At 29.6% G+C, this 15537-nt stretch overlaps 1 protein-coding gene across 1 annotated transcript; it reads right to left on the bottom strand.

Annotated features, from left to right (window-relative positions):
• Positions 1-1784: 1784 nt before the first annotated feature.
• HB-1 (leucine-zipper transcription factor HD1) lies at positions 1785-5357 on the bottom strand. The gene is made up of 4 exons (NM_001247367.2): positions 4816-5357; positions 4129-4265; positions 3441-3680; positions 1785-2310 (listed from the first exon to the last, which is right to left on the bottom strand). The coding sequence occupies exons 1-4, from the start codon at positions 4898-4900 to the stop codon at positions 1915-1917; spliced, it is 858 nt and encodes a 285-aa protein (NP_001234296.1). The 5' UTR covers positions 4901-5357; the 3' UTR covers positions 1785-1914.
• Positions 5358-15537: the final 10180 nt, after the last annotated feature.

Here is a 15537-nt window from a genome sequence, read left to right as displayed (position 1 = left end):
GTGATTTCCCTTGTGTTTGATTTTTATAAGTTGGAGACTTTATCATCTAACATTAGATTATAATTGCTCTGAGTCTATAATTTTGTTGTAAATACTTCTAGTAGTTTAAAGTTTTGAAACAATGATAAATTTAATTTTATTTTTATGTGACCTTCAAACCGTGAAAATAACTACTAATATTTAAAACATGTGCGTCACACATTTTAACTTTAATTTATTAATTTTAATTCGATAATACAAATGATATCATATCATATTGAAAATGTGTCAGTTCACAACCTTACAGCCATATTGGACATGAATGATGACCCATCCCATCTGATTTTTTTTCTCTTATAATTGAGCAAAAAAATGTGAGTCAGCACATGGGATGCCTCACTGGCCACTGGAAGCAAATGGTCACTCATCAAATTAAGCTAAGAAAGCACGAACTCTATTGACTATTCCATTGTCTAGTCTATACTATATAGGTAGTACGCACATTGGACATATATTCTCACATACTATATATTAGCATTGCACATGGACACTGCAATTGTGGCTAATCAGATCAGTTTTGTTCTTTTGTTTTAGGACATTGTGTCCTTGAGAAAAGATAGGGATATTCTTCCATGGCACAACACAAATTATATTAGCTATAATACATAAATATGACCATTAACTTAATGTCAGTTGGTAATTATGATCCTTAACTTTAATTTTGGATATGTACAAATAGCCACTTAAACTTGTATAAAGTTGAACAAGTAAACACATGTATCCTACATGGCATGATACACGTAGGACGTCATGTAGGACACAAAATTTTCATGTAGGACGAATGTGTCAATTTGTTCAATATTATACAAGTTTAAATATTTACTTGTGCACATCTTAAGTTAAGGGTCATCGTTGTCAAATGACGCCAAGTTAAGAATTATGTTTATGTATTATGTCATTATGTCAAAGGAGAGAAAGGCCATACATATTATTTGTCCAGATTTTATTTACTCTTTTAAAAGCCTTAGAGATTATTGTTATTGAAAACAATAATTATTTTATCTAAAAATTTAACTCAATTGAAAGAACATAATTTAACTAGATTGAAATCTCACACATTTATTTACTCAATTGGATCTTCAACAAGTGCGTAAATGAAATAAGTAAATGGGGCAGATGCGGGATGGATCTACTGTGGTCATTAAGGAAAAACAAAATGTCATGGGCTATAAGGTCTATTTTGTGCTTCTGCTGTACCCATATTTCAATAGTGCCCATCTCTTTCAATTTATTTGAATAAAACGTTTTTATGACAATTTTTAGTTTCAGTTTTTTATATGACATTTAAAAGATATATACATTCGATATCTTTAAAAACACACAAAATTTAAAAATTTTCTTTATTTTAAAAAAATTTGTGTCCAAATCAAAAATCAGATAAATAAATTGAAACGGAGAGAGTATTTATTTAATGAGACTATAATATTATAACAAAACATTGATTTAGACAGCAGCTGTTGGTAACATGGAAGTGCTGATTCTGTATACAAAGCAGAAATTGAATAAAATCTATTGAGTTTTGCTGAACCCCAATGTGGGCTACAGCTCATTCACTTATTATACACTCGATCGGAACATTGTAGTATGCAAATAGGGAAATATTCTACTCTTGAATCCTAACGTTAGACATGTCACCAATTATTAGTATATGAACTCCTCTTGTATTCGATCAAGCACGTAATTTGAACATGTAGTAAAAATAATAGATGAGAAATATATGAAGAAACATCAAGAATCAGAACTAAATCAAGAGAATAAAAGCTGCAAAAGCATATTAATAGATGTTTAAATAAGAAGTTGGAATTACGACACTTATTTCATCATACAAAGCGCGCGTAGATAAGAAAAACTGTAATATAATATTCTAAAATTCAATTAAGACCAGAACCATCCAATAGGCTCTTCTCCTTGTTCATGGTGCTGCTCTTCTGCCACAAAGACGTTAGAGAAGTAGCCATGGCAACTGCCATGATCATCACTACCATCATCTTCCTCCGATTGTAAACCATCCATGGGTGGAGGAACATTGCATCCTCCAGGCCCTGGATACTCCTCATGATCAGTGTGAAAATATGAGTCCCCACTGTCCACCAGCTGTGGACTATGCTCATCTACCACCGCGCTCCCACCACTGCCACTGCTCAACCGGTCCTCAGCCTTCACCTTCACTTGAAGGATCGTCATAGCATCCACCTCCAAGATGTCAGATTTTTCATTTCCCCCTGCTCCTCCAACCACTTTCCCCTGTAACTTTTCCATCAATGAAACAACCTGCATTTTTCCCCAATTAACAAAATAGTTTCAAATCTATTACTATATACAACAACTTAATTACTTGCACGCTATCATGTAAGCTAAAAAGATAAAATCACATTTAGTGGGATTAGCAACCTCGAATACAAGCCAAGTCAGGTGTACCTACTATACAATAAGTTGTGATAAACTTATATATAAAATTTGATTTGATGTGTGACGTAAATGCGCAAGTCTTACAATGTATACCAACTCTTTGACGTATTATGAAGAGTTGCCAATTGTTATAAGTCAACTTAGCGTAATATTGTAAAAAAAAAAAATATGCTGTTGATAACCCTATTATTACATCACTTTTAAAAAAACGAAGGTGCAAAATAAAAGCAAAAGAATAAATTAGTAAAAGTTTACTAAGAAATAACAGTAGCGTAACTCTGATAGTGATACATCCACTATCTATATAGTAAGGTCTTCATCACTACGCATATTTTAAAGCAAGTTTTCCCAATATATCAAAAGTATATTCGCTTTTTTTGAAATTGAAATCCAAGTAATAGAAAAAAACATTGAAAGTGGGGGGGTTAGAACAGATGCTACTTTATTTATTTGACTCTGATGCAAGATGACTCAGAAGGACATTGACAGATATAATTTTCTATTCTAGGTGAGGAAGAATATTGTTTGTGAGGTTCCCCACTACTAATATTGATGGCCAGGTGTTACACAGAATATGACCTCAAATTAAAAGTCAGATTAAAATTTCTACCAATTACCAACTTCGCCGACAAATTTCGTCAACAAACATATCTTAATATTCTACTATATACTACAAAAAAATTATCATAGACTCTCTCCTAGCTAGTTTTTATTCAGTAAGGCATCATATTATTCTACATATATATCCGACTCCCCAGTGTTACAAGAAAGGCGGCTTTTTGTCATTGATCAAATCGTTGCAAGACAGGTGTGTTATCCAAGATTTGTTAATTCTTTCTCATAGAGTATTGCAAAAGCTAAGGCCTTAAGGACATAGTATTAATAGATATGCCAAAAATCGACCAGAAAAATCGATGTTAAGAGGTTGGTACAAAGTATAATAGAATCTAAGCAAATAAAATGATCACAACACTATTACTATATGGTTATACCTCAGATTTGAGCTTATCGTTATCTTTGCGAACGGAGTCAAAATCAGAGAGAAGGGAGTCATAAGAGGATTTGAGCTGATCATAATCCCTCTCGAGCTGCTTGGTCTTCCACCGGGCACGGCGGTTTTGGAACCATACAGCCACCTGTCTGGGCTGCAGCCCCAGCTTTTTGGCCAGCTGGGTTTTGCGCTCGGGCTCCAGCTTGTTTTCTGTCTCAAAGCTCTTCTCCAACAAGTGCACCTTCATTTACGTACCCAACAACGCAGGACATGCACTTATTGCTCAGCAAGTAATCGAATCCCACAAAATTATAAAATTTTGCTTAAAGAAAACGCTCGTTGATAAAAAAGAAATTCTCTTCTTTTCAGGGTTTAAAGGTAGATATTGTGAAGAATTTGATGCTATAGTGGTGAATATGTTCCAATATAATTAAAAACTTAAATCACTTTAGAGGGAATCTTCTTTAGTTACTTAATTATAATTTGACTAAACAAATCGTTTCACATGTAGTGGCCAATTGCCAAAAATATGTGATGGTGAGATTTGAACCAAAAAATTTAACTATCTTGATAGCTAGGAGATATATGTCACAGTATGTTGAATTGATAACTACTCCATCGAACTATTAAAAAAACGCATTTACTTAATTTATATTTTTGGGTAGATAAAGGAGGAACAGGATGCTAACCTGCTCAGGAGTGAGACGGCGCTTCTTCTCCGGTGACTGCTCGTCGTAGTATTCCTCGTCATATAGATCCTCCGGCGAGCTAAAGAAGGGTCGCCTCTTCGAGGAGTCCTCCATCTTCATCATCGTCGATCTTGGTCCTGTATCAATCAATATAAGTCAAGCTTCAAAATAGAATAGTATAAAAGGCCACCCTTAGAACTTACATGCAAAAAGGTTGTTACAATTTTATCATTATTTTTACTGTACTAGAGATAATCAATCTATAAAAACAATACCCTAAGTGAATTGAATTTAAAACTATCTATCTGAAACAACTTATAAAAATATGTACGAAGGATCTACGTATATCTTAACCTCTTCGTACACTGAAATTATAAATCATCTATCGCAGGTTACCCTACAAGTTAACCGCTTCGTTTCATCTTGTACGATTCAGAATAAATTAACTTGGACAAAATATTTCTATACTTGTTTTGGTTGTAAATTTGAATAATAAAATTTACATCATTCAAAAAAATTAAATCAGATCAAGACGAATTTCACTTTCTAGTGATAGTGTTACTCATATCATATACATACTTTACTTTCAATTTTAATAGTGGAATTGAGTCATCAAAAAAGTTCTTAAATTATATTTTCATAGTAATATAAGTAATTGGAATAGAGAACATAATGATTAGAGAATACCTCGGAAAACAGGATCTCCGCTCCCAAGGAACAGCATGTTGCCGTGACACGACGACGGGTCGAAAAATATATGCCCAGATCCCATATTTTCAACTATCTGGAAAATCGCCTATTTACACACAGAAGATTATTTATATGTTTCCGGCGAAACAGAAAAAGGAAAACAAAAACTCCAGCACAGAGTTCTTCTTTTTTAGCAGGGATGTGTATGAAAAAAGAGAGTTGACTAAGTTTTAGAAGAGCATAAGCTTGTGGCGGAAGAAACTAGTACTCCACAGTAATCTAGCAGGAGTTTCCAAAGGACAAATACAAAATCCCATCACGAAATCCACCTTAACCAGCTCAGGGGTTTTCCCGTTTTCAGATTAAATAGAAGCAGTTAGAATAACTACTTCTTCCGATCGGAGGTTAATTATTTGACCTCCGAACTAGAAAAAAAAAGTTTTAACGGCCGGCGACAGTGAAAATAAGATTCCGGCGAGGGCGTATTATGTGATTTTGTCTCTATATATATGTGCTGTTTTGTAAGTTTATTTTGCGACTAAAGTTGATAGAGGTGAACGATGAGGATATTATAGTGAACGGAGGGTATTTTGGGTAATATAAAAATGAAGCATGATATTGATGGGGGGAGTGACTAACTTGCGCCGTGAGTGTCTGGAAGGGGGTATAGTTTCTAGAAATATTCATTGATTGTTTAATGGGGAAAATTAGCATATGTGCCAGATCAGGGAAGAGAGTGTGTGGCCCCCAGAGGAGCCATTCCCCGCGGTCGGGAGTTTGTCGGATGGATGGAATGGCTGTGTCAGTGTTTCCTCTTTACCGTCTGATTCATTTTTATCATGTGATCCTTATTTTGCCAAATCTAGATTTATACATTCAAGTTGGAATTTTGTGAGTAATTAATTTCTCTATGTCAAAAAAATTATAAAAGGGAACATTGAAGTCGGTTTTCATTTCGATTGACAATTCACTTATAATAGAAATATAACTGTAAAACACTCCTAATTAACTATTATGAGTCTCAAAGTTGACTTAGTAAAATTTTGTATGTTCAAAAAAATGTAAATATTGAAGATAAAGATGTTTAAATTGATATGTGAATATTATGAGAAATAGAACAAAGTGGTGGATAAAATAAGAGTGGTGAGCATCACATAGTTTTGAATATGTATATAAAAAAAATGTATAAATATTAGAGCAATTTTTAAATATAATAAATACAAAATTCATATTTATATGTAATAGCAAAGTTTATATAATTGTGCTTCATAAAAAATATAAATATGTATAATTCGCTATACATATACAAAGAAACCAACTGTATAATTCGTTATACATATATACAAGTAATTAGTTGTATACAAATCAATTGTATATTTTGTGTATGTATAAAACGAGAATGAGAGGAAGAAAAAATAAAATTGGGCAGGAGAATATTTGTATTGTATAATTATAAGTGTGTATGACGAAGATATATGTATTTGCAATTGTATATACAATTTTCTCTCACTTTATACAAACAGAAACGCAATTTATACATTTCGTTTATGTTTGTATAAGCGATAGAGGCGAGGGTGACGAGCGAGATCTGGGAGAGGGGAGAGAGGAGAACGAAAATATATGTATACATACAATTTTTTCTCGTTTTATACAAACAAACAAAAAAAATTTACACACTTGTGTTTGTATAAAAGTGAGAGAGAGCAAGCGAGAGAGGGAGAGTAGCGAGCGAGAGTTTGAGGGAGAGAGGTGACTGACATACAGTTTGCTAAAGGGTACAATTAAATTAAAATGTGATTATAGTATTTAATTTTGATTTGTTAGTTTGTCATTATATACAATTTTTCTTAAATATTTTAATGAAGTGGTGCAAGAGGTAGGTTATGCGATTTGAAGAAAGTAGAGATGGGTAGAAAAAAATATTGAATAGATGTAAAGATATGATATGAAACTTGATCTACAACTATTTGATTTCATGATATAAAGGTCGAAGAATAATTTAGACAATGTGTAGATAAGTTGTCGAGCATTATTTTCCTTATCGTTATTTAAAAAGAATTACTTTTTAATTTGTAATTAAATATTCAAGTAAACTATTATTATTTCACCTAAAATAATTGATAATTATCTTGATTTAAGATCCTTAAAACTTCCTCTTGGATAATTATTTTGATTTAACATGTAAGAGGAAAACTTCGTAAGCTTACAATTAAAAACTAATTAGTGGTAGCTAATTAGTTATTTTCCAGTGGAGGTTACAACGGAGGCGTGTTGTAGTGCGTTACAGGTGATCAAATTTTGATGCCTTGGTCTCCTCATATTCCCAACTACCTTTCTAACAGCCCCTTTTGTGGGACCCAGGGAATCAAAAACTCCTTTCCGTTTCCCTTGGTGGGGAAATAAAAGGTAGCATCAAGCTTTAATTACTGACAACTTTCGCATAACAAATAAAAATTTATATTTATATACTATAGTAAAATTTATATAATTGCGCTTCATAGCAAACATAGAAATGGTATAATTCGCTATACTTATACAATTGAAGCAAATGGTATAAAATGAAGTATATAAATCAAGAAAGAGAAAGACACTTGGACAGAGAACTGTATGAAAATGAAGTGTATAAGACGAATTGTATTATTATAAGTGTATAGAACAATTATATACAATTTGAATTTGTATAAAATGAGAAAGAGAGAAAGATAAAAGAGACTTGACAAAGAATATACAATTGAATCGAATTGTATAAAACGAGAAAGAGAGAAATTGGATACAATTTGAAAATTGTATAAAACGAGAAAGAGAGAAAGGCAAAAGAAACTAGGCAGGAAAGTATTTTTATTGTATAATTGTAAGTGTATAGGACGAAAATATATGTACTTGCATGTTTATATACAACTTTCTCACGCTTTATACAAACCGAAACGCAATTTATACATTTCGCTTCTGTTTGTATAAGTGAGAAAGGCGAGGGTGGCGAGCGAGATTTGGGAGAATGGCGAGTGAGATCTGGAAGAGGGGAGAGAGGGCAACAAAAATATATGTAGTTATATAATTTTCTCTGCTTTATACAATTAGAAACAATTTTTATACACTTGTGTTTATATAAAAAGTGAGGAAGCGAAGAGAGATTGGAGGAGAGTAGCGAGCGAGATATTTGGGAGAGAGGCGCGTGACAATTTTTTGCAAACGTTTGCTATGGAGCACAATTAAATCAAACCCTAGCTACTCTATTTATTTTAGATTATTAGTCTGCTATTATATACAATTTTCTCTTTAATTATTAACGGCAATTAATATTTAAATGTTGTTAATTAGGAGTATATATTTTAGCTATAGTTGATATTTTTTGTGTATATCTCTAAAAGTCTTTAGTAATATTGATTTCAATGACACTTAACGAATATCGGTAAAGACTTTAACACTTTTTATTAAAATCAATATTTAATGTTACTAAAAATTATTTTTGTTATAGTGATATAAAATTGATAATTAATCAAAAATCTATATTATAAAATATTTTTATTTTTTTTATCGCTTACAAACTGAAGTAATAAATTATAAAGGATGTAACACTTTCTAAGAATAATAATCTTCACTCAGAACTTAGAAGAGTTTATTCGAACATTAAGATAATGTCAACGTATAACAAATCGAAAAAAGATGAGATTAGTTGTACTACAATAAAAGATTTAAAATAGAGTAAAGGGTTATAAATGCTTGAAAAATTATGTTTATACAATTAGAAATATACATTTTATATATTTTTAAAAATATACAATTAAAATGATTATTTCAGTATATATATTGATCTCATTTCGTCATTTGATTTTTTATTTACACTATTTTCTATTCATTAGCAATTCGTTTTTTCTTTCACTTTCGATGATTACTAATCAAAGTCGAATACTATTACATTTAAAAGGGTTTAGTAGGTGAACGAACATGTTCTTCGAGACTTATCAATGATGTCCTAAAATTTTATATATGTTAAATTTTTATTAAATTCAAATTTTGCTATACGCATAATTTTTCAGGTATTTAAAATCACCTAACCTCAATTTATTTTACATATATCTTAGAATAATTATTCTTTGAAACAGTTAAGTTTATTAATTTCAAGGACTAACCACAGACTTCAAATAGTAGAAGGTGAATGTGCCATAACACAAACTAAAAGAAGAATATGTAATAATACATGGATTAAAATTACTTTTTTCCATTATGGTATTAATATTTAAATTAAATATCAAGATAATCATACTAAATTCTTCTTTATTATTTACTCAATAAAAGGATTTAAAAATATATTAAAGTTGAATTTGATATTGTATAAATTGATGCGTTAAAATTCAAAAATTTTAAAATACAACATGAATTTATTGAAACTTTTACTAAAATTACGATAAATGGTAAATCTCAGTTCATATTTAAAAAAATTAGGCTCACATAATTTTATTTTTTTTAAAAAAAAAAACACAAAATGTTATGATTGACCAATAAAATTTAGGTTGCTTGGATGGTGGGGTCACGTAGTCAATAAATCCAAAGTGGAAGTATGATATGGATCTTTCTACTGAAAGAAAAAAAAAAAAAGGAAACCGTGTGGGAGACACGGAAGAATCTATTTCATTCGTGTTTTTTTTTTAAAAAAAAAGATTAACTAAAAACACCTCCAAATTTAGTAAATATTATTAGTTTTGTTTTTATATTATGGATAGTACTAAAAATATATTTTTATTTGATTAATTGAATTTGAATATATCATCAATTTTATAGTATGATTAAAACACATCCTAAAATTTTTGCAAAGTTAATGATTACTTTTAAAATTTCTCTCAACTTTTTATGTCGATCATAAATTGAGGATGTATCTAATTTCAATAAGTATTTTTATAACTGTCAATAATTTAAAAATAAAACAATAATTTATATCAAATTAAAAATATTTTCAATGATTCATCTTTTATTATGACATTTTAAAAGTCAAATTATATAAATTTAGATTAATATTTCATATTTGATATATTTTTTACTAATATATATGTTATAATTTTCTAAATACTAAATAATTTTAAGGCCAAATACATAAGCAGGTCCCTAAAGTTGTTTGCGTTTTTCCCCCAGGTACCTCAACTAACCAAGATTCCTATTAAGTCCTTTAACCCCCTATAATTTGATCCTTTTAAATATTCTTGGCTGATGTGGAGCCAAATTTCAATAAATTATTTTTGGTAATTAGGCGCGTGAGATGAACCTTCCCCGCGTGAAAATTTTGACCAATACATTCCAACCCAATTACACGTCAGTGCCACATATTAAGTCATCAAACCTAAAAATCAATTTCCCCCAAATCACTTCTAACCCATTTCTAAACCAGAAAACCCTAAGAATCTCTCCCTTTCAATGACTTTTACAGCTGAAATTCTTAGATTTTAAAGTGATTATAAGTGTTTTGTTGAAGGAATTGCAGACGATTTTCGTAGATGAAGAAGAAGAAATCGATGAAGAAGATAAATTCGACATTGGAACTTGATGATTAAGAAGAAACCAATGAAAAAGAGATATAATATAATGAGGTAAAGAGGAGAAATAATGATGAAGAGAAACAAAAGAGAATAAATAATGGAAGAATGGGAGAAATTAGGGTTAAAAGGGGGAAGAAGATCGTTGGTGGGTGGTTCAAGATCCACATCAGCGCTTTTAAAGAGTCTGCACGGCTTAAAGGACGTGAGATCACGTTTGGCTCCACATCAACCAGGAATATTTAAAAGGATCAAATTATAGGAGGTTAAAGGATTTAATAGAAATCTTGGTTAGTTTGAGATATCTGGAGGGAAAAGCGTGAACAATTTTAGGGACCTGCCTATGTATTTGGACTAATTTTAATATTCTTCATTGGATCAAACTCTGGATCATGGACACATGGTATTTGGGCTAAAGTTTTGGATGTTTTAAGGGCCATGATGGAGGACGTGACACGTCCACATTCCCATGTGTTATCCAGTTGTCGTTGTTGGATAGCCGTCCAAGCAATTCCAAAATACACTTCATCAATCTTTTTGGACTTTGAATTATTTATTGATTTGAAATCCAAATCGTTAACGATACTTTTTGGACTGATTGGTAATTTCATATTAATTGTTCACTTTTTTTTACATACTTTTTTAAAAATATAAATTATTAAATATTTTACTTATTCACAATCACTTAATTATTTTCTTTCTCTTTTTTTAAATTTTTTTATAAGTTTGTTTGATTTTTTTAAAAAAATAATTTACGAGTTAAATAGAAATAGTTTAATTACTATATCTAAATTTTATAAATTAACAATAATTTGAGGATCGAGATAATTATTTATAATAAGATTAATAATTAATGTGAAACAAAAGAAGTAAAGAAGAAATTTTAATTCTCATCAACTATTCTTAAAGTTTGATCATTATTTTTTTTTAAAAAAGTGGAACGTGTAAATCAATTTTGATGTTTCTGTGACTTATGATTAAACTCCATGAACTAATTTAAATTTTAAAAGATTGAGTTCAACTAAATTAAAATTTTTATGATATCTATTTCATTCATCACAATAAACTATATCATTAAATAATTTATAGCATTTCCATTAAAACTCCTTAAATCAATAAAATCAGTTCTAGATAAAAACGCTATAACAACCACGTATTTAGTATTTTTACAAATGAAATCTATATAAAAATATTTAATCTAATTACTTTTAGACATGTAATTTATTCTCTCTCTCTTTTTTTTTTTTTTTAAAAGTAGTCATGTCCTTTAACAGAGCATTTCAGAGAATAAAAATTTTATTCCAAAATTGACTGACATGAGACCCGTTTAATTAAAATACTAAGTTCTTGTTTTAATGATAAAGTTTATATACTTTCAAAGTTATATCAAGCTTAGCCTTTGTCCTTAATTAACGTTTAACTTGTAATCTTTTTCATGTCAAAGTAAACATTAGCTTATGTTTTTTAATTAAAAATTTCCACCCATTACAACTCATAATGAGAGAAAAGCTAACTGGATTTCACAGATTTCGAGAAGATAACATAAAAACCAAATAATTATACTATATAGTATAGTATTATACGTAGTAACATGATTTAAGAAGCGGTATCTGTTCCATAAAGACTGAACATGTTGTAATTAATTTAGTATCGTAACATATAATCATTAATCGCTAATCTACGCAAACAGTGGCGGGCATCTTGTATTAATGGAATCAAGGGGACAATCCTATTAGTAGTAAGTTTTTTTAATTATTGTTTCCCCATGCATATGCAAATTATGCATGGGTCTATCATCACTCAAATTTAATCAATTATTTGCTATAATTCTTTCATAAAATTGTATCTTCTATTATATCATAATAGAGAGTTACTGTAAACTACTTTCTTTAATTTTTCTTATAATTAATTTACTACTTAAAACGTAAAAATTGATCAAGGCGAATTTATTATTTTAATGGCATCTTCAATTTATCACACCAAATTTTATATTAAACATCATTTTAGCATAAAATTACACTAAATTTTACACCAAAAAGAAATTCTTTTATATTCTTCTCCCTTTCAATATTATATTATTATTTAATATTTTAAAAAAATTATATATACAAATTAAAAAGAAATTATTTTGATATTGAATAGTGCAGTGTTGGATAGGAGACTCAAAACACTGATCTAAAAAAATAGTGTTGAAATTAGAGATGGTCTAATATAATTTTGTGTAATGAATAATTTTAGAATATAATTTGATGCTTAAAATTTATAAATACGTGATATTATATATATAATTCTCATGTAATTAATTAATTAAATTACTAAAATTTTCGTGCACATATATTTTGTGATGAAAAAATTAAAGAGAAAAAGAGTGATGGAGTGTAGTGCGGCCGATAAGAATAGGTTATGTGGATGAGAGCTTAAAGCTTTAAAGATAAACTTTATTATTAATGGCGTCTTTATGTTAAAAAAAGTTGTAGTACTTTAATTGCTTATATGTTAAGGTGAAGAGAATGTGGAGCACGAATTGATATATGGGAGACACCTTTTGACTAAAGAATCTTTTTTTATATATCGACATTTCTTGATTTACGTGCCCACCTTTGATATTTATAAAAATTTTATTTTTAAAAATGTTAAGAGGAAAGATCAATTTAATCTTCAAAATAGCTAAATATTCTTAGTAAAAAAAAAGTAAAGTTGATAGTTAAAGTTTAATAGCTTGGTGATCTATTAATCTTTTTACACACTTTCGATGGTCACTAAATGCACATAAAGGAGACGTTACACATTTAGGGCTGCATCAAATATATATGGAATATTATAATTTGACGATTATTTTTTTTGATTGATAATTATACCGCGTAAAATGGAATTTTTATAAGCAAATGTTATGTAAACTACGCGTACGAGCATATATAATTCATAAACGATGCCCTACATATTCTCTATATCTACTTGGGATATTATTTTTATTGTTGTTATTAATTGGAATACTTTTTAATGAAAAAGACAAATACAATAAAGGTGATAGAGGATGAGAATTAAAACCATGCACGTATTCTCTTGCAAGAATTGGGAGTTATGGGAGAGGAAGAATAGGAACCCTATTCGTTTGGTAAAATTAGTTTTAGTAAATTAAAAGTGAGATTTGTTATTTTTCTTCCGATTATCCTTATTGTATTTCAAAACACAATTAATAATGATAATTTAGTAAAACACGCCCCTTAATAAATAGTTTCTTAAATAAAAAAGTATAATATATACAGATCGGTTTGGTTTGATTTTTCATTAAAAATAAATAAAAATTAATTATATCGAATTATTAAATCAAAAATCTAAATCATATCACATTAAATAGGATTTTTTATATGTTTGATCTGAGTTTGCTTTGACTTTTATTTTTTTAAGGGAAAATTGTATAAAATAGCAAACTAATAACCTAAATTAAATTGAATAGCTAGGGTTTGATTTAATTGTGCTCCATAGCAGACATTGGCAAAAAATTGCCAGGCGTCTCTCTCCTAGAAGTCTCGCTCGCCACTCTCCCATTCTCGCCTCTCTCCTAGAAGTCTCGCTCGCCACTCTCCCATTCTCACCTCTCTCGCTTTATACACAGAAGTGTATAATTTCTGTTTCTGTTGCATAAAGCGAGAGAAAATTGTATATATACATATGCAAAAATGTATATCTTCGTGTTATACACTTAATTATATAATTTACAAACATTTTACTTCAAATATTGCAGAGAAAAAGGCCAAAAAATTATACAATTGTGAATTATACAATTGCAGTGAAATACAATTTTTTCTAGTTTTATACAACAGAAGTGTATATATTGTGTTTCTGTTTTTGTATAAAGCGAGAAAAACATATATCTTCTTGCTATACACTTATAATTATGCAATATACATACATTTTAATTCGATTCAACTGTATGCAAAGCTAATTATACAATTGCAGCGAAATAGGCCAGCGAATTATACAATTTAGGCCAGCGAATTATACACTTTTATATGTATAGCGAATTATACAGTTTTTATGTTTGCTATGGAGCGCAATTATGCAAAGTTTGCTATATTATACAAATATGATTTTTTTGTTTGCTATATGTGAAAGTTGCCCTCTTTTTAATACCAAACCAAGAAAAGAGTGTTCAATTTTTTTCAACGCTCAATCAAATCAACAACTCATTTTTTTATTTGATTTTACGATGGACTTGTACACCCCTAGTGTAAAAATGAACAGAATGGAGTATTGTTCTTTCTCATTCATCATCCATGAATGAGATACAAACTGGTAATATTCTCTTTATCTTGGTGTGTTTGGTATGAAACAAAAATGTTTTTGCTATAAAGTTAGCCGGCTTTTAATTTTTTACTTATTTCAAGCGTTTTAGAAAGTAAATAAGAAAATATTATCTTGATTATATCTATATGTTATCTAATAAAACAATATAGAGACCGGATGGGAAGGGGAGTTGGGTGATGTTCAAGGGGTGAGGGTTGTGGAAATCGGGTCGATAGGAAGAAGACAATAAATTTGGAATATGATTTTTGACAATTGTTTTTTCTATTTTCATCTGAAAAATCGTAATTCTTATTCATAAAAAACTTATTTTTCTAGGATAAATAATTTTTTAAACATGAAAAAATTAAAAAATATTTTACTTTCTACCATACACACCCATCATTAACCATAACTTACTTTATCCAAGTATATATGCATATGGACTATGGAGTAGAGTTAATCGGGCTAGAAACTTCCTCCTAAGATCCAAGTCAAATAAGTTTGGCCCATCTTTTTAGCCAGGACATCTTGGGGTATTGGGCTATCAATAGGTTAGAATCTCCAGTTGGGCCGATGACTTTACAGATGAATTGTCAAGCTCTATACACAAAATCATGGCCCAATTATACGAAATATTACTACTACTACATTTTTTCATTTTTGGTCATTCAAGTATCTTCTAAGTTCCGATTTATCACTATATACATTAAAGATAGTTTGGTAGAGTGTATAAGAATAATATCCAATAGAGTATATAAGTTATGCTTGCATTAATAATGCATGTATTAGTTATACTTGTATGAGTTTTGCATTGATTATTTCTTACGCATTTTTTTTTTTAACAAAAGTATTCTTCACAATAATGCATGTATTAAATCATGGGATAATTGTATAGAATGACAAGCTA

The sequence above is a fragment of the Solanum lycopersicum genome, chromosome 2 (genome assembly GCF_036512215.1).
Source record: "Solanum lycopersicum chromosome 2, SLM_r2.1".
In the NCBI taxonomy this organism is placed as follows: Eukaryota; Viridiplantae; Streptophyta; class Magnoliopsida; order Solanales; family Solanaceae; genus Solanum; species Solanum lycopersicum.
The sequence above is the reverse complement of the archived record's forward strand: the minus strand, read 5'-3'. Positions and strand labels throughout refer to the sequence as shown.

Excerpts from the sequence above, each read along its gene's own strand:
- HB-1 (NM_001247367.2), bottom strand. The coding sequence starts at position 4,900 with ATGGGATCTGGGCATATATTTTTCGACCCGTCGTCGTGTCACGGCAAC. Across the intron at positions 4,266-4,815 it reads CGGAGATCCTGTTTTCCGAG|GACCAAGATCGACGATGATG; the intron begins GTATTCTCTAAT and ends TGATTGATACAG. Across the intron at positions 2,311-3,440 it reads ACGATAAGCTCAAATCTGAG|GTTGTTTCATTGATGGAAAA; the intron begins GTATAACCATAT and ends GGAAAAATGCAG.